The sequence below is a fragment of the Corvus brachyrhynchos genome, unplaced genomic scaffold, assembly GCF_000691975.1.
Source record: "Corvus brachyrhynchos isolate BGI_N302 unplaced genomic scaffold, ASM69197v1 scaffold29, whole genome shotgun sequence".
NCBI lineage: Eukaryota > Metazoa > Chordata > Aves > Passeriformes > Corvidae > Corvus > Corvus brachyrhynchos.
Genome location: NW_008240033.1, coordinates 1,586,050 through 1,604,740, shown reverse-complemented (window position 1 = coordinate 1,604,740; position 18,691 = coordinate 1,586,050). Strand labels below are relative to the sequence as shown.

The window sequence follows — 18,691 nt, the reverse complement described above, 5'->3', positions numbered from 1 at the left end:
TGTCCACTTCTTGGCCTCAACTGCATCTTCACAAGAGAAAGAATGTGAAGAAGCAAAATCAAATCCCCGCAAATGAAAACCTTTCAATCCAGGTAAAAAGCCCTACAGAATTTGGAAAACCTTTGTCTGGTCAGATCCACAGCCTCTCTCAAGTACAGTTTACATTTGTAGTTTATAGTTGTGGCCCTACAGTCCAGTTTAAATGTTGGGCTGTGAGAAAGGTGTGTGAGAAAGCTGCAAAGTGGAGACAGGATAATAATGCAAGGATCCTGACAGCCTGTCTATAATTTGGTCCTTTCTTCAAGCCAAGCACCATCATTCAGTGAATGTGAGAAGGGCAGTGGGACTCCAGCAACCATCTCCCTGCTCTGCCTCCCTCTTTCTCTGGAACAGTAAGTGCATCCCTGTGTGACCCAATTTGCAGTATTCCCCCGAACTTGTGGCAAAGGTTTCAGTCTCATTTTTATTGTGAACTTCAACATCAATGTATCCAGGCCAATAGTAAAAGACTTTGATGTCTCCTCCTCACACATATCCTATGTAATTTGGAGAGTTTTCCATATTACCTGAAAGAAGTCAATGAATTTCTAGTTTGTCCACTAATTTTTTCTTTAGGCCTTTGGGTCTTAAGTGCCTCACCAAGGACCTTTTGTGGCTGCTCTACAGCACAATAGATTAACAAGAGGTAAATCAAATTAACTGGATTTGATACGAGGTCATTCCTTTGAATGAAAGATTGAGCCTACTTTTTTCTTTTTTTATAAAACAAAAGAGCACTTATAAAGGTAAAAAAAATCCAGGCAACAAAATAAGAAAAAAGTCTGAAAACATCATCTGAAAACAACAGAAATATCACAATTATGAATAACACAAATATAGACAGCAAAATGAATTCCAGAAACAGAAGTTTTTCCTTTAATTTAACATGCACAGATTGAAGAAAAAAAAATCATTTAAGCTTGTATTTTTCAGGATAGAACTGCTGAAGGTTTTGCTGGCCACCACACAGTTTAGCATATGTGGCATTCATCTGTATTTTAATTTAATATTTTTCATTTACATAGTAATTTTCACGTACGTAGTAATTGTGGTCTTTTTTTGCTATGCTTGGAAAATAAGACTTTTTTAGAACTGCATTAAAAAGGGATGAGAATGCAGACTTATGAGAGAACAAGGGATATTGACAGTGAAAATGACAATATTACGCAACTTCTTCTTCGCTTATTTAAAGAAAAGATATTCTACTATCATACTCAAATAAAAATATTTTAACAGCTGAATTTTGACTTTATGTATAAAAGAACTCCAACAGTTACCCCTTTATTTTTTACTTATAGCACACAAACACTGCACAAGCAATGGTAAATCAAATGGAAATTGAGCAAGCAAGGGGTTAAATAAGCAAAGTCGAGTCCTGAAATAAGAACTCAAGAAATAATGGATATTCAAGTATGAATCTTTTACTTGTTGCCAATACTGCACATTTGAACAATTTATCCAAATTATGGAAAGACCCCCACAAAAAGAGTATTTAAGTTACAATCCTCACTCTTCCACAACTGAAAAAGTGCATTGAGAATACGCTTTCCATGGTTTGCTTTGAGAGTTTTGCACAAGGGAAATGAAATGTCCTCTCAAGGTTGTAGTGTCTGTTTAAATATTCTATGTAAAGCTATAACGAATCTCTGTAGGAAAGCAAAATGTCAACAATAAAAAAGTGAGCTAAAGCCCCCCTAATTTCTGAATTATTATGAACACTAAAATAAATAAATCTAAAAGGGTTATACTTACCGGAACATCAACATATTTGGCAGCTGCTTTTACCTTTAGAAAATTAAGCATAAAACACACAGTAAGTACTTATTACTACAAATTGCACATAATTTCAGAATTATGCACAGAAAGAAGAACAGAACCCTTGAGAATCCAAACACTTACAGTGAACGAAACTAATGATGAGAAGAAAGTACCTTCATCATATCTTGACAATTTAGACAGCACACCTTCTAACACTGAAACAACCTGGAGGAAAAGCACAGAGAAAAATCTAAATGCACAGTGTTAAAACTAAATATTTGGAATGAGAATGTGAATTTTTCTTTCTCATATTTGTATTGATCAGCAGGGCAACATGAACTCTAAATCTGACCACTTTCTCCATCTCACGAAGTGCTGAAATCAAAGACAACCTTCTTTTTGCAGCTTCACTTATTGATCAAGCAGATGGAAACTGCTGAGCCACTGTAGAAATAGAAACCCAATGCAGAGTTTCTCCTGAGGTGGGCCTGCTTCCAACACAACATTGCTGCCTCTAGAAAGTGGTTGAATATAGCAGTGTGTGTACCCAGCAGGTATTTTGGGTAGAAATCACATGCTGCTTTCTAGGACCACAGCTTCAAAGATGATGGAGCACAGTTGCTAAAGGTGGTTACCTTGATATCATGTTTCTCTTATCTTTGCTATTAAATAGAAAACCAGCTCTGATTTCCCCTGAAAGTGTAATAGCACTGGTTTTCTGTCAGCAGCATGAGCTGTTGAGCTGCAACATGGCCAAGAAGGAGGCAAGAAAATGTATGCCCGAAGTCTCTGCTGTGGTGTGGTTTCTCTCCCCTGTACTTTCACCTGCTATTCTCTGAGTAGTGTGACTCCTTAGTAAGAGGAATGAATAGGTGTTTTTGCCAAAATTTCTTTCTGACCAAAATAAAAAATCTTATTAACAGCATTACATACAGCTTTAATGTTTGAACTCCCCCAAATTTGCCTTAAAGCAAATTCCCTTCTCACATCCCTCTGTGATGTTCCTCAAGTAATTCACAGTATATAACATAAAATACCTGTCAGCCATTGTATTCATGCACATTTATTTTACACATATAAATTGCGCTCCACTTTATATAAAGATTGTTTTAAAAGTCATCCCTTGCTCCCAACACAGTCATTCCCACAACTAAGAGTATCATTTTATGAGTGTGAGGACAGAACAAAATTCCATCTGGCATGCTGTTAATGGGCCCTGTAACAGTGTCACAACAGTGTCACCTCCAGAGGAACTGAGATCATCACTTTGCAATAAGCCCTGCTTTTAACAGTTCAAGGAGCAGGAGCAAGTGCAAACCTACATTTGTCATTTATCAATCTAACCTGTCATATTTACAGTGATTAATTAAGACACCGGCACATAGGCGCCAATCAAAAAATAAATCCACATCACAAAAGAGAGTGGCAGTTGTTTCTGCACCCCCTTTATTAGACCAAATACCAGCTCTCTGCTTTGCAGTTGCATTCCTGTAAGAAGCTGCTGTTCATACTTTAAGTCATTTTATCTTATTGACAAGGATTCTTTCTGCAGAAAAGTGTTCAACTTTATTGTGCAAAGGTCTACTATGGAAAAGGCTGATCTCATAAACAACATGGTGTCCACAGTGCCAACATATGAATCTGACACAAGTGGGACACAAAATAACAGAGAGCAAAACACTTCAGTGTCAAGGATGTCTGTTTAAACAAAAGGCTAAGTTATGTAGCTGGAAACTTGTTTTCCGAGATGTCAGTGTATGGACTTGTGAAACTCTAAGAGCATTTCTGCGCATACCTCACATTCTATGAATTGGTTACCCTGACACACACTGTGCTTTGTTTCAATGTTTTGTGCTATTCCTGTGATTTTTTAAATGCTTTAGACTGGTACGCAGCTAAAAACAATGACTGAAATGCTTATTCCACTTGGACACAAAGGAGACATACAGAGGTAAAGGCTAAAAAATTATGAAAATACATTAGATGCAAAAGATGAATGCATATGGCTATCATGCACACTGAAGGGCTTTTTTCTTGGCTGAAACCAAGAGTTAAACATTAGCCTTCCTCTGTACCTCAGAATCAGGATGTCACTGGTATTTCACGTCTCAAGTGAGGAGACACTGGTTAAGCTTCCAGTGATCAGCCAAGGACATGGAATATTTGCTTCCTATGTTGAGATTTCAATCTCTGTTGTTACTGTGATAACTAATAATGCAAATCCCTCTGTATTGACAGCAATTGTCTCTAAAATTTCTTGTACATAAATCCAGAAGGAATATGACTATTTTCTTCCTTTTTTATAATCTCAGATACTAAGAAAAAAAAAATCAAAAAGTTTAACCTTTAATAGTATGATTTGTTCTGATTAAATTTCGCTTTCTTCCTCTTCCTTTCCAATAACATTAAAACCATAAACTGGAGCCATGGTAGGCAACATGTAAAACTTGAAACTGTTGAGCTGAATTGCTTGTAGCTATGTTTATGTCAAAACTTCCCTTTAGACCAAAAATGTGTGCTTTCTACACAGTTATTAATAAATGGACTCATTTTGTTTAAACTTCTGTAATGATCCTACAAAGCCTTCCTCTTCAACTGATGGGTGCCAATCCAAAAGCAGATTCCCACCCCCCAACCCCCCCAGCAAGCCACGACAAGCAAAAATGAAGGCATGATGAAAATATGACCTGAGTCTTACTTTTTGTCACTAACTCACAAATTGTAAATATATGGCTCATTTATCCTACTTTGAAAAACAGGTATTTCTGGGTAGTTTGCCATGCATAGATAACAAAACTTCTTATAAAATCTTTCTTTTCTGTCATTATTTTCTGTGTTCTTCAAACCATTGGGGATGGAAACCTTAAGACTTTTACTGGAGTAGAGGTGCTACAGAAAGACAAGACGACAAAGTTTTCTTCACTTATTCTCCAAGTCCTTATATCATGTCAAAACATTTTCTTTTTAAATATAAAAGCCTACAAAATCAATTTTAAGAAACAACAACTTATAAAACATTTTTAATTAAACAGTTTGTGGACAAAATTATCATTAAAAAGTTAAACTAACTGAAACTCTGGATATTGTCCACCTCTAAATACAAAATTTAAATACTAAGTGATAGGAAGAAAGTTCTCATGTAAGAAACTTAAAAAAAATAACACATGGTATTATGTGAGACAATATTGACAAAATTTAGTCCTACCAGTTCTAATAGCTGCTAGCATTTCATATCTACAAAAGAAAAAGAGTGCAACCTTATCTCAGTAGTAGATTGCATAGAAATTGTTCACTCAATTGTTATAAAATTTAATTTTGTAAATTCAGTACTATTTGCACAAGTTGTGTTTACAAATCATGTTGTCCTCCACAATTTTCCTGTGTATAGAAAAACTGTGTGATATTTGAAGACATCTCCAAAGTTCAACCATTTTCTGCTGTATTAGAAATTAAAATGTAAATAATTTTACCTTTGAAACAAGAAGTGAAATAATTTCTTTAACAGTTTCTTCAATCAAGTCATCTATTTTTGAATGGTATTGTTGCTGTATTTCAAGAGATAAAAAAGCATTAGCATGTATATGAACACACACTTTTGTCGTAAGTCATAAATGGTGCAAAGCTGATAACCCTGCCAGATCAGATTTACTTAAAATTATCATTTTGAACATCAGAAGAACAAACCCTTGAAAATGATCCACCCAATCAACAGTTTCTTACATTCTGTGTTGAAAATTTTCCCATGTACACTGTTGAGTTAAGCAGCTAATGGGGTTATTATTTAGATGAATTGAGTTCCTATACTTATTCAGGCGAAGGAATGTGAAGGATACTTTTTGTCTTCTCCTATATAATTAAGGTGGCCATGTATTTTTTTCTAAAGGGTTGGTTTAGCTGGAGAAGCAAAAAGACTAGAATAAGATTTAATTAATACAGCATTTCATGTCTGACAACTCTCATTCATAAGTTATTTTAAATGTCCTCTAGAAATAAAATGAGCTCCAATTGTTCATCCTGAAAGAGCCTTTTGGTTAGCACAGTGAGCTTCAGTTTATACAAATCTTACAATATGCTCAAGCGAGGGCAAAATTAAAATTTCATCAACAAAGCAGAATAGATGGTAACAAATTAATAGGCCATAGTAGGCATAATAAAACAGACTTCATTCTCCATAGACTTTTTCTTCAGTTTTTTCATAAAGAAGGTACCTTTAAGTAAATGCTTTTAAAATAAATCTGAAAGACTTTTAGATAATCCTACTGAGTTCCCTTCTGAAATTAATAGGAACTAGGGATCCCATTCTGTCAATGAGGCACATCAATTTAAACAGTAATTCTTCCTTTAGAAACATTTATGTGACAGCAAAGACTGTCCCCGATAGCCACTTCACAGAAAATGTGACTTGTAAAGACTAACCCTATCTTCCTAGTTCAAGACTACTTGGAACAGCTAACAGTATAATGCTTGGAGTAAAAGTACTGAGGTCAGTGTAAACATTAGCCTAACTTAGCAGCTGCCACCTGAATAGTTTTCAGAGTCCTAAGTTTTTAAAGGCTATTTTTCATCCATTTCAGAGTTGCCATACAAACCAAAACATTAAATCTGATATGCTGAATATTTTTAGGAATGGTTTTCTAAAGAGCACAGGTATTGAACTTGGGTTTAAATTAAGAGAAAATAAAACCATGAGACGTGTTTGTTCACATATACGTGTCTGCTACAGGTACCAACACCAAACGTTAATTTTTGCTTTTTATTTCTTTTAAAGTTTAAAAACACTTGGAAAATGTAAATACACAACTCAGGCAAACAACTGTGATCACACTGGAACAGTAAAAGAGCATATTAGAAATACATCAAAGAACTTTCTACATTTTCATATATATTATATTCCAACCACATTAATGTCTTGACCAATATAATATTGTCTTGATCTGCTAAGGAGTCTAATCACCCCAAAGAGTGTGTGATATCTGTTGCTTACAAGTCTTCACAAGGCAATGGTTTCTTACTCTCTGGAAACTATAAACAGTTATTCTCCCACTGATGAATGACGAAACTATACATACTCCTATGATCTATGAAAAACAGTTGTCTCTCCCAGAAAGTGTCTGCAGCTTTATCTCCACAGTACATTAAATTAATGGATTTATGTATGTAAGATCAGTTCCTATATTTTTTGGTTTTTTTCTTCTATTTTTTTCTCTTTTTTTTCTCACAACAAAGCAAATACAATTTTGTAGAATTGAAGTATAAACAGTAACTTCACTTCTGAACAAGGAATAAAAAGAACTGAACCAAGCTTTTCAAAAACCACAAGGTTCCAAAATCATGACATTTCTTTAGAAATAATTTTTAAATTACACTAATCTGATTTTTTTTTCATGATTTATTTTGAAAACCATGAGATCATAAATATTCTAACCCACTCCTCTCCAGTGCTAACTTCCACTAAAACAGTAATCCTCAGCAAAACAAAACTTCAGATCTTCGTGGAAGATGATTTGACTCCAGGCTTTAAGAACGTGGCTAAACTTTGGCTCCTAGTGGACAGGCAGACAGTGCAGGGGGATAATCCAGAGCAGGCAGGAAGAATGGCATATCCTGGAGAAGGGGGTTATGCCATCTGTCTGCAGGTCACTAGAGGTACTGATATTGCCTGTCTCCAAAGCAGCATGTGCAAGTGTGTGTTTGCAAGTTACTGCCTGCACACACATGAAAGGTGAAATGGCAGCATCAGCTCAGACAAAGAGTTTCTAGCTGTGGTTTACTTCTGATGAGCCTTACTGAGAGGTGAAAGAATTCAAAACTTTGGGACCTGGTAAGACAGGACACTGGGTATGAAAAGCAGAAAAGTGAAGACTTCATCTGGAATCATCTTGGAGGGTGAACAAGGAAAGAACTGAAAAGCTGATGATCAGTTTGTTGCACGGTCAGACTGTAAATGAATTTTGAGGGCCTGGCTAGCAAATTAACATGAAAAGCAATATTACCATTTAAAATAAAAAGTAGCTGTTAATATTAAACAAAAAAGATATAAATTAAAAAACAATGAAAAGACACTTACCCATTGACTAGCAAACTGGTTCATGTCACGGAAAATCAAAAGGAAAAATAAAGACGACAGGGTATAACAGGAAAATGATGAATGTCTCATTGAATTAGAAAAAAAAAGACAATTACATTGAACATGCTAACTTGAAAACATCAGTCAATGAAATGAAGAACACAGTATAGAAATGCAAAGATCAACTGAGAAAAATATGCCCAAAAAATGTAATTGTGAAGGTGCCTAAAGCAGACATACATTTTCTATTGCCAAATTCTGAAAAACGTTTTTACCATCTCTCCAAAACCAAATCAAAAAAATTACAAACCAAATTACTTGCTATTGCATTAGCACAGAAAGAACAGTTTTAATTTTTTGCTGGTGGTCTCACCAATCTACATAGCATACCCTTTTAATTTCACAGATTATTCCTTCTGAGAGTGACAACAGAAGTCAGTGAAGTTTACATATCCTTCAAAAGCACATCAGTGCTCCACTGTGGAGTATCTGGCAGCAGACTACTGCCAAAATGGTCCCTGTCCTTGGAGACCAAATAAAAAACCCCCATTAAATTACCTGATTCTTTCTTTCCTCTATTTTCAGCATATTCCTAGGCATGAATGCTGTGTCTATAACCCATTTAAAACCAAACCGTACTCATTTAAAACCTGTCTGCAAAGCACAATATTTTGGCTGTATTTTACTATTACAAAAGAGTTCTGAAGTGGGCTCTTTTCCTGTTGCAACCCGAGAGAAATTCCTGGAGGGGTTGTGAGTCAAGAAATCCTCTGAATGTTCAACAGACTCACAGGTCAAAGCAAACAAATTACAGAAGCACTCTGTGTGTTCTCTGGTGGAAGATGAGGGGTTGTGTCTTGCATGACACTTTTAGGGATGAGCTGATGCACACTTCTGTCCAAACAGAGCTATGTGACACATCTCAGTTTAGTTTGAAATAAATCCAAGGACAGTCTGCAGTGTGAGATGTTTCAGATCAACCAAACACAGGAATTAAACATACTAAATTCCACTTACCTCTTGCCCCGCATCCAGTATGCAGAGTTTAGCTGTCTGCTTTTTGGCGTCAACTAAGACGTTAAACATTGTACACAGAGAAGAAGGGATACGCAAGTCTGTTGATTTGTTTATCTTTTGCAGCTTTACTTCAAATGCAATTCTTGTTCTGTTTATTAAGACACAATTTGTAATATGAGTATCTCTGATAATTCTGAACAACCACTGTAAACGTGTATGAATCTTACTGAACATGTTGGCTTAACAATGTACCTATGCACGAGAACATTTTAGAATTAAAATTCTGTAAATCCAGAAGATCAACCTTTCAATAAACAATTGCATTGATGGTTTCAAGGTTCTGTCCTTCTTCAGTGAATTCAGTTGAACAATAAAAGTATTATCTTCTTGCTTTCTAGATAACAATATGTTTCCTTGTGTGATGACTGAGAACAATTTAAAGCAATGAAAATACCCCTCATTTTCCAGATTTTTTATGCTAAAATGCAGTTTATTGTATAAAATGCTTACTTCTAAGAAATATAATGAAAAAGTCATCTTCTGGCTTTAATGGAAATAGAATTTTAATAAAGAAAATGAGTTTACTATTAAGAAAATATTAATATGTATGTTGAAAATTAAGACATATCAGGAGACACATAACATAAACACCCTATTTTCTTCTCACATCAGTGTAAATAACGAGCAATGTCACTGAAATAAACTATAATTCAGCATACCTAACCATAAAAATATTTTATTTCCATCATTATTCTTAAATGTGGGTACCAGAAATTCAACAGTATTTTTAGAAGATGGGAACAGAAGAATCCTATTTTCCATTTTAAAAATTCTTAAGATCATATAAATATCACAAGAGGAGCTGTAACAGAAGAATTCCATCATTTTTTTCTGAGTTGCTACTCTAATCTTTATTACCTGACATACAGTATCTTTGACCACACTAAAACATCATTAGTGTATTAAAATTGGTATGTTATATATTGTCTAAAATATTAAAATATTTTATAGTCCTGTTGATAAGACTGTAAAGATTTTTTTTAGGCTCAAAATCAATATAATCCACGTATTATTAACACTGAATCTCTTTGCTACTCCGTCTATGGTTTTTTTAGACTAAGATTATACTAATAATCTTCCAGCCCTTTAACATTTCACCATTTTTCTAAGATTTCTTAGATAACCATAACTGACTGAGCTTCTACGCCAAATTCTTTAGATGGATTGCTTTAATGTTAGAGTTTCCTATCTTTCTTTGTTAGAACTTTAACTTTTATTCCATTCCCTGTATCATTCCCCTTTCATAATCAAATAGAAATGTTCTTTTAAATGTTTCTGGTTTTTTAATAATGATTTCTGCAGCTCTAGCAACAGGCTCATACTGTAAGCCTGAGACTGTCCTTTTTCCTACTGTGTTTAGAAAAAGTAATGCAACACTGTGCCATCTATAAAGGTTCTCTGTTTCTTTAGACTTACTTATCAGTATTGTAAATTTTATGATTAACACAATGAAATTACAAAATTTATTTTCCCCTATTCTATTATTTTTTTTTAAATCTGTGTTTTAATGCATCCAGATTAAGCTTTCTGAAGCACCTAATTGTAGGTCTCCGTAAATTTTCTAGACATACAGATACTTCTTCTAAACTCAGTGATATTTACTGAAAGCTATAGCAGAGATCTTTTCAGATCACCTGTATTAAATTTAAAAGAATATACCAACAATGCTAAGATACAGCTCAAGAAGAAACAGCACTATATTTTCTGTAATTTCCAGAAGCTTAGCACTATAAAACTTAGTTTCGGTTGGATGATTTTCAGCCAGCCTTCTTCTGTTTGTTGTATAAATGCCGAAATACTGTACACTTTACAGTTTGTAATATATTTCTTAGGGACAGTGTTCTAAAATTGACAAATAAAATAATATTATTAACTGAACATGAAGAATAATGTAGTAAGGGGGGAGGGAAATGTGCAAAAAGTTTTCTTCTAGCAGAATTCTGAGTTTTGTTAATATTTGCCACAAATATGGAATAGAAAAAAAACCCAGCTTGGTTTATTCACTTCCAAGGGTCTATTCACAACAGATACAGAAATTCTCCTTGCTATTTCCTAGATGTTGCCAAATTGCTGATTGCCAGATGCTGGGAAAGAAACACAACTCATGATCTCTTTTAGAGTTGCCCTGATTCCTGTGACAGGACTCTGGTATAGATAAACCTTTGCAAGCCAGCATGACCCCTCCTGTGTTAATTTTCAAATCTCTCCCAATTTTTAAGTGGTCATTTCCACTATACCTTTTAACGCAGGCTTCTATCATGTCAGTGGCCATGAGTTTAAGTCTCTGCTCTAAATGGTGGGCAAATTCTGGTTCTGGCCAGTGAAGATCAAAAACAAACATCTGCAGAGCATCCAGTTTCCAGAAAAGATCTTCGGATGTAGCTGATCCATTGCTATAAGAAACAACAAAAAAAAAAGCCCCCCAGAAACAGAAGATAAATGTATGGATGTCTGACCCAGTTGCCACATAATTAAGGTAATAAGATTTCCTTATCACACATCCTTCACCTCCCTGTTTCTTTTAGCACAGTTGCTCTTATTTCAAAAATGGAAAATGGTAGTGGGAAACTTAAAATAATTCCCCTTAGGGTGGAAAAAGGAAAGTATTTCTCGTTTATTAACTGAGAAATATGGCAGGCTAGAGAGGTAGATGGGATGTTAGGGAGCATGGAAAATGAAGTAGCTCAAGTTTCAGATCAAGATAGGAAAAATACAGGGTACAGGAATAGTAAGGATCTTTTCAACATACTGAAGACTTTGTGCATGTATTTTCTTGCCTTCATAACTCTGGTAGATAAGTCTACCAAATAAATGAGGATGCTAGTAGTAATATTGTAAAAGAGACAACCAGACAAATAGTCCCTTGATAAATGCTCATGAATTCTAGCTGAGGGGATAGCATCAGATCTGGGCGGAAAAAAAAGGAGAAGAGAAACTCCTTAAAGAAACTTGTGTACAAACAAAACCAGGGGATTAATATGGCTCTGTGCCATCTCAGATCATCCATAATGTTTCAAAGTGATTCTTCAATTGATTGCTAAATTTAAATACATTTGTTTGCGATAAAATACAACTTAAAGCTAAACTTGGCAGTAAGTTCATTAACACTTCCACTGTAAATGCAGATTCATTACATTTATTATTTATTACATTAATTACATACACAACGTGTTGTACTTCAATGCCTGAATTACTGTTTAAGGTCAATGCATACTACGCAACACTGAATTCCAGGATGTGAGTGACACAATCAACCAAAAATCAGCCTGACAGTCCCAATTCAGATCCAAATAGTTTAAATACATCACTACTATCATTTTGTTTCTTCTGCCTCATGACAAAAGAACACAATTATCAAAGTGTTACGTGACCCCCAGCTCTCATGGAAGGAATCAGTGAGCACTGTATGTGCTCAGGACAGAGGAGGGTCAGATTCAAAACCAAAGGAAGCAACCAGAAAGGACCTCTAATATCTGACCAGCTAATGCACCCCTCAGACAGCAGCACCACCACTGGCTCACACCGGGTTAGCTGAGGCAGTGGGCAGTGAGGTGAATTAAAGCACAGCTCACGTTCAGGGCTCTGAAGCGGCAGCAGGGATGCAGCAGGAGCACTGCTTCAGTCTCACACCTGCACCCACCACCTTCCAGACACACCCACGTGCCCCTTGCTCCACTGCCTTAATGCCACCAGAGCCACTTTCATACATCACTAATTTTAATTAAGGAATAGAAAGAAAAACAACCAAAACTTCTGGAAAATTTATAATCCTGTTAGACTGGTTTTTAAGTTATGTGGCAAGCGAATATTGAAGATATCATTGCATCTGCTGTGTACACTGGCAGTGTGTGAAGCTGTAGATGCTTTGTTATAGACCTTATCTGATTCAAAAGTGACTAAATTGATTTTTGAGATGATTGGGGTAAAAGAATGAGACAAATCATATGGGGACAGAAATGGGGCAACCTCAGTATTTATATAACTGTTGATAGAAACACATGTTTTCTAGAAAAGAAACCAAACTTTCTCAAAAAACAAAACTAACCATTTCCATTATCAGATTATACAATTTAACCTTTTTTTATTCTCCCATAGTTGTTTCTTTTTCATCTGATGGAATTCCAAAGGAAATTCTTTAGGATTCAGGAAGACTAATGTATTCATAATAACATAAATGCATTCTTATACACATTTACTACTTTGTTTACTACTAAATTGTAGTAGCCACTTAATTTTGTTTAATTAGACTACCAAATAAAGTTTTGCAATTATAATAAATGTAATAACAGGCACAGGTTCATGGAAGAATTAATTCAGTGAGAAACACTAATTAATTTGTTCTCTTTTAATATGATTTTGAGCTTTCATTCTTAAATTTTTTATTCAGCATTGTCCAATGACACTTGAATTTGATTAACATATTATATTAATAAGACAAGGAAAGAAAATAAAGTGCTACAACAGAAATTGTTTGTTCCTGGTTCACACATTCAAACACAAATATCTAATTTATTTGCTAAATGCTGCAAAAGAAGAGCTAAACTCAGATTTTAACTCCTCCTGGCACAAGAGTAATTCCTACATTCAAATCAAGCCTGAATCTATATCCGTAACTTCAGAACCACTTTTTTTTTTGTGAAGGGACATGACACATTCTTGGCTATTGAAAAGTTTTTATTTTCATGTGTATGGTAAAGCTACTTCAGTCTAAAGAAGGGAATAAACTGCTCTACCAGGAAACTGAAGTGACACTCTTTGTTTAAAAACTGTATTTAATAGTTTCCACAGTTTTAAAATTAAGCACAAACTCTACTTCTTTGCTGGCCAAAATTTAACCTTTCAGATGCTGTCTAGTTGTCCATTCTTATTAATCGGGTTATGGCAGTAAGAGAAGGTTACCAGTGATTAAAAGAGGCAAATATTATGCACATCCTGTTAAATTCCCATTTTTTCTAATGGGAACTTAACTTTGCATTTGGTCACACTTTGACTGGGAGAGTGGACCAGGTATTTCCAGAGGTCACTTTTAAATTATTTTATGGCTTTATGCCTTGCATCATACTGAACACAGCAAAAAAAGATCCAAGACAATGTTTCTCCAAGAACCTGCAGCATATCAAATTTAGGAGTTGCATGCAGCCTCCTAGGCATGCAGCCTTAATTCACTTCTTATACACTGACAGCTGAAAGAGGCAGCTTCTCACTGGGCTTGCCAGGCACCTAAGAAGTAGCAATTAGTCAAACAGTCCACTAATAAAGTACACTGGTTGTAAGATATACCCACACATCACTCCTGAATAGATGCAGAATAAATAATTTCTTGCCTACATATGAAACTCCATAGGGTGGCTTGGGATATGAAAATATAAACATTAAATATCTAAGAATATTATCAATCAACCAAAAGATTCAAAAGCAGCTGGCTTCATTTCTTCTATAATTTACCAAGGGCAGTGATGGTCATTTTACAAATTACTGCAATTATTATTTTTTTAAAGTTACTACTGAGATACTACCCACTAGCGTTTTGTGAGGACCACTTACAAAACACAGCACAAGCTCTACATCCCTTGTGAGCCCCCAGCTTGTGAACTCCAGCTTTACATTCTTTATGCTGCTTCAAGATATATATGTTCAGGGCTCAGAGGGTTAATTGAGAATTTCTTCAACAGAACAGGATTTTCAGTAATTCCAGCATCAGTTGCACTCAGCCCCATCTCTCTACTTTCCACCAGCAGATGAGGGGGAAGGATGGAACAGAACTTTTTCAAGTATCAGTTAGTGTAAATTCCCTCAAAGATATTGGAAAAAGAGCTACCCCATGACTTCTCTTAGCTCAGGAGTGAGGCAACCTAAGGATCAAGCAACAAATACCAAGTTCCTTGAGTCTTTGTTCTTACTGCATAGTAAGAAGGAAAGAAACATTTGGAAATGTTTGGAAGGAAAGAAATTTGCCCCACAATACACATTTGTCTTCCAGAATGCTCAACAGGACCAAGCTATATTCAAAACTCCTTATTCCATTGAAAATATATCAGTCAGATTTCACTATGCCATCAGTCTTATGGCTATACTTTTAAATATCCGTCCTTAAAAATGCAGGCCATGGTCTCCAACCACTTTACTGGAGGTAAGCTCTATGACAGGAATGTATGTGGCACTGCAGACACAACCCCTCAGAACAGAGATGAAACATGGCCTCCTGACTCATTCAGCACTCACAAACACACAGAGAGCTCAGACACACTCACACCAGCTCCCTTTATATCACTATTGGAGCACTGTGACTACTCCAGCCTTGTCTCTCTCATCACTCATTATAGCTGAGCCATAGCAGGAACAACATAAATGACACATTTCCTTTGATGTTGCCTCTTCTGGGTGGAAGACAAGACAGGACTATTCTGCTGTAAGAATATATCTTATTCCAGGTTTCCCCAGCCTCAAGTTTTCCTGAAGCTGATGTTTTAGACTGGCACCAGATAGCAACAGACAACCTCAGGTCTGTATCTACAATATCTCTGGTCAGTGACACTATGTCATGTCTGCACTGAAAAGAACAGTCTATAAATTAAACCAAAAACAATTAAAATCACCCACAAATCTAACTTAAAATGATATTTAAAATACGAAGAGCAATTTAAGATAGTATATTTGAATTAATGAATAAGTAAGGAAAAGCTAGTTGTGGCTGATTGAAAGCTATTACAGAATATTCAAACATTTTTGCTCGTTAAGATTATCTTCAGCCAAATGGAAGAGTAATTCACAGTGCTCTGCATGTCTAGCCAAGGTGTCCTCTGAGTTGTCTTCTCCAGGGACCAATCAAGAAAAACAGACTATTCCTCGTAACAATTTTCCCTTTTCATATCTCACTTTCCAAGGCCCAAAAAGAACTGGAAAAAAGGCAATGATCTTTCTAAATGCTGTTATAAGTAGCTTATATTTACTGCTTCAACACATATGATGAAGGAGGAAAAAAGAAACAATTAATTAAAAAATATAAACAATTGTTGCTAGTAATGTTCAAGAGAATTGTAGCAACTTTAAAGTGAAAATGGGAAAAATCTATTTTCATCAATAAAGCACAAAAAGGGATGCCCAACTGTGAATATATTTTCACTTCTTTCTCTTCAGCAAAAGTTCTTAGGTAGGCACATAACGCCTCTATTCAATATGAAGGTTCTTAAACATGAACTTGAGAGCATGGACACAAACCTTAGTAAAGTTTGGAAAATATTAAATCTCTTTGTATTACAGATCAAAGAGACACATGACTTCAGCAAACCTTTAACGCAGTTGGCTCACAGACTGCTCATTCTCATTCTTTTTGACTCTAGATTCTTCATTGTGTAATTCAGGTTGATAATGATTAATTGGCCAAAATCATCACTTTCAAAGAGAAAGAGGAAAGTCCCACAGAACTCTGTGACAGACATTGTCATCTTCTTGCCAAATCATCAGTTTTGTGGCCAGGAGAAGGGAGCACAGCGAAATGGGAAAGAAAGACTTGGGGGAGTCAGTGAAAAGAAGGAGTCTACCTGGGCTCCTGAATTTAGATGCCTCTGCTGACTATATGTGTAACTCACTGTACCCCTCCAGTCCATCTAAGCTGGGGTGTGCATCACACTGAAAGGGAAAACTGTCAGGAAACTCGAGGTTTTGCTTAGCCGGTATTGGGCTACTCCCTGTTGAAGAACTTAACTAGTAAGTGTGTTCTCCCTGAAAAAGATGGGATGGGAGAAGAGGGAGAAAATAAAACCCTCCTCCTTTCTTTCACATAATAGTGAAAGTAAATCACTTCCTCTGCCAGGAACTGAGCCACTGTTACCAGCAGGAAAACGGAAATTCCTTAGCATGAGAGGAGGAACAAGTGGCTTGAAGTGGCTTTGCCTTTTTTTTTTTACCCAAATACATGACTATTCTAAAAATTGACTTGGCTCTTCCATAGAATGCAGATAGGCTGATTCTTAAAATAGTGCCTGAATACCAGAGTGTTACAAAGCTAACTTAACGCTACCTGCAATCGAGACTGTAAATTCATACACATTTTATAAAATATAACCTCAAAGCTCTATGTTTTGGGGAAAGAACATGAAGAGGTGCCTCCACCAGAGCCAGCACCATGGCAGACCTCTTCTTGAATGCTGTGAGGGGTGGCTGAAAGGGCATGATGGCCTTACAAAGGTCACAGCTGCAGTGAAGACACTGCTCATCCCCACTTCTCTTGAAAAGCAGCAGAATGACAGCTACTTCTGGCAAGTGTTTACAGCATGTCAACCTCACTGCTCACCAAATTCTAGGAAAACCTCCCTGCTTAGTTTGGGATTTTATGCATACTGTCTCATACATACCATGAAACTAAATACAAGAACGTGTCCAAGGGGGATGAGCCCATGGCTGAATTTCACTATACTTGTACGTGTTTTGACAACACAGTCTAGGAATACATTGCTTCACCAAACCCTTCATTTTGGAAAGATCTACTACTATAATCCTCCAACCAGAATCTGTATTAATTATAAATTCAATATTCAAAATACATGAATTTTCCTCTATACAAGTTATTTTTACTGGATGAGGCTGCTAAAAATCAGACTGCAAGAAGAGCACTTCCAAGATTAGCAAATCTTAACTCTGAAAGCTATTCTTTAAAAAAAAAGTGACCTTTGAAAACCTGGGGATAACAGAAAGGAATTTGAGTTGCAGAAAGCCAATTAGTTTGTGTTCAAAGCTGAAATGACTTACATAAGCACATCAGAAGAAACCTAGCATTACCATAGTAAACACAAAAGGTACCAAAGCCAAGGATTAAGAGGAATTCTGTCACTTTTTAGGGGAATTAACAGCAGAACAACAATCATAGTACTCCCTTTTTACAAGGAGTCACATGGAAAAGACAAGAGATAATGGGTTCGAGTTACTTCTGGGGAGTTCCTGATTAGAAAGAATAGGAAATTTTTCACAATGAGGACAATCAGCCATTGGAATCATCTCCCCCAGAAGAAATGGTGGATTCCCAACATTGGACATTTTAAAAATTTGTCTGGACAGGGTGCTGGGCCATCCTAGACCATGCTTTTGCCAGGAAGAGTTGGATGAGATGATCCTTGAGGTCCCCTTTAACATGGTATTCTACAATTGTATGAACTCTTGCAGAAATAGATGTAATGCTATTTAGGAGTCTGTCATAAAACTTGAAAAGACAACACTTGTCTTGAAATAATATTATCAACCTATGTGTTTTGAATGTGTGTTTTTTGAAATCTTTCTCATTCATGCTTTCCAATATAACTTTTGCTAAAATAAGGTTCTTCTTGAGCCTTTCCCTAACATATATTAATATGTCCTCACACAGGAATCTGACCTGTAACTATGGGAATCTTTCCACAGAGCAGGGTACATATACTCTATATTTTTTTTAAGAAAAGAGCACTGAAATATTGGGCAAAAATCAGAAAGAAATATTTTTTTTTTCTCAAGCAGACAAAGAAATGGATGTACTTCTATTCTTGTACTTATTAACATGTTACCATTTTCCTGTAACATGGATACTTAATCTAATGACAATATTTGCAATCAATGATTTTCAGAACCAATACAAAATGAGCTAATCAAACCCATGCAAAAATATAATGGGCTGCCTTATTTTACAAAACCACAATGTAAAATCAATTATCCTAAAGGTTCCCCACTGCTTATTAATTCAGAAGAGTCATTAGGTTGTTTAGAGTAGTAAACATCATTCCT

The 18,691-nt window shown here is 35.7% G+C and overlaps 1 protein-coding gene across 14 annotated transcripts in view; it reads right to left on the bottom strand.

Moving 5' to 3' along the window:
• The window catches only part of CADPS2 (calcium dependent secretion activator 2), a 243,651-nt gene that overhangs the window by 31,062 nt on the left and 193,898 nt on the right, over positions 1-18,691 (bottom strand). For 8 of the 14 annotated variants that reach the window (XM_017743771.1, XM_017743768.1, XM_017743779.1 and 5 more), the window contains 6 exons: positions 11,179-11,334; positions 8,882-9,029; positions 7,865-7,879; positions 5,268-5,342; positions 1,939-2,022; positions 1,792-1,824 (listed from right to left, as the gene is read on the bottom strand). In XM_017743771.1, coding sequence (XP_017599260.1) covers positions 1,792-1,824; positions 1,939-2,022; positions 5,268-5,342; positions 7,865-7,879; positions 8,882-9,029; positions 11,179-11,334 — 511 coding nt within the window. The remainder of the gene's footprint in view (positions 1-1,791; positions 1,825-1,938; positions 2,023-5,267; positions 5,343-7,864; positions 7,880-8,881; positions 9,030-11,178; positions 11,335-18,691) is intronic. The other 6 variants (XM_017743774.1, XM_017743770.1, XM_017743777.1 and 3 more) reach the window with 1 other exon arrangement.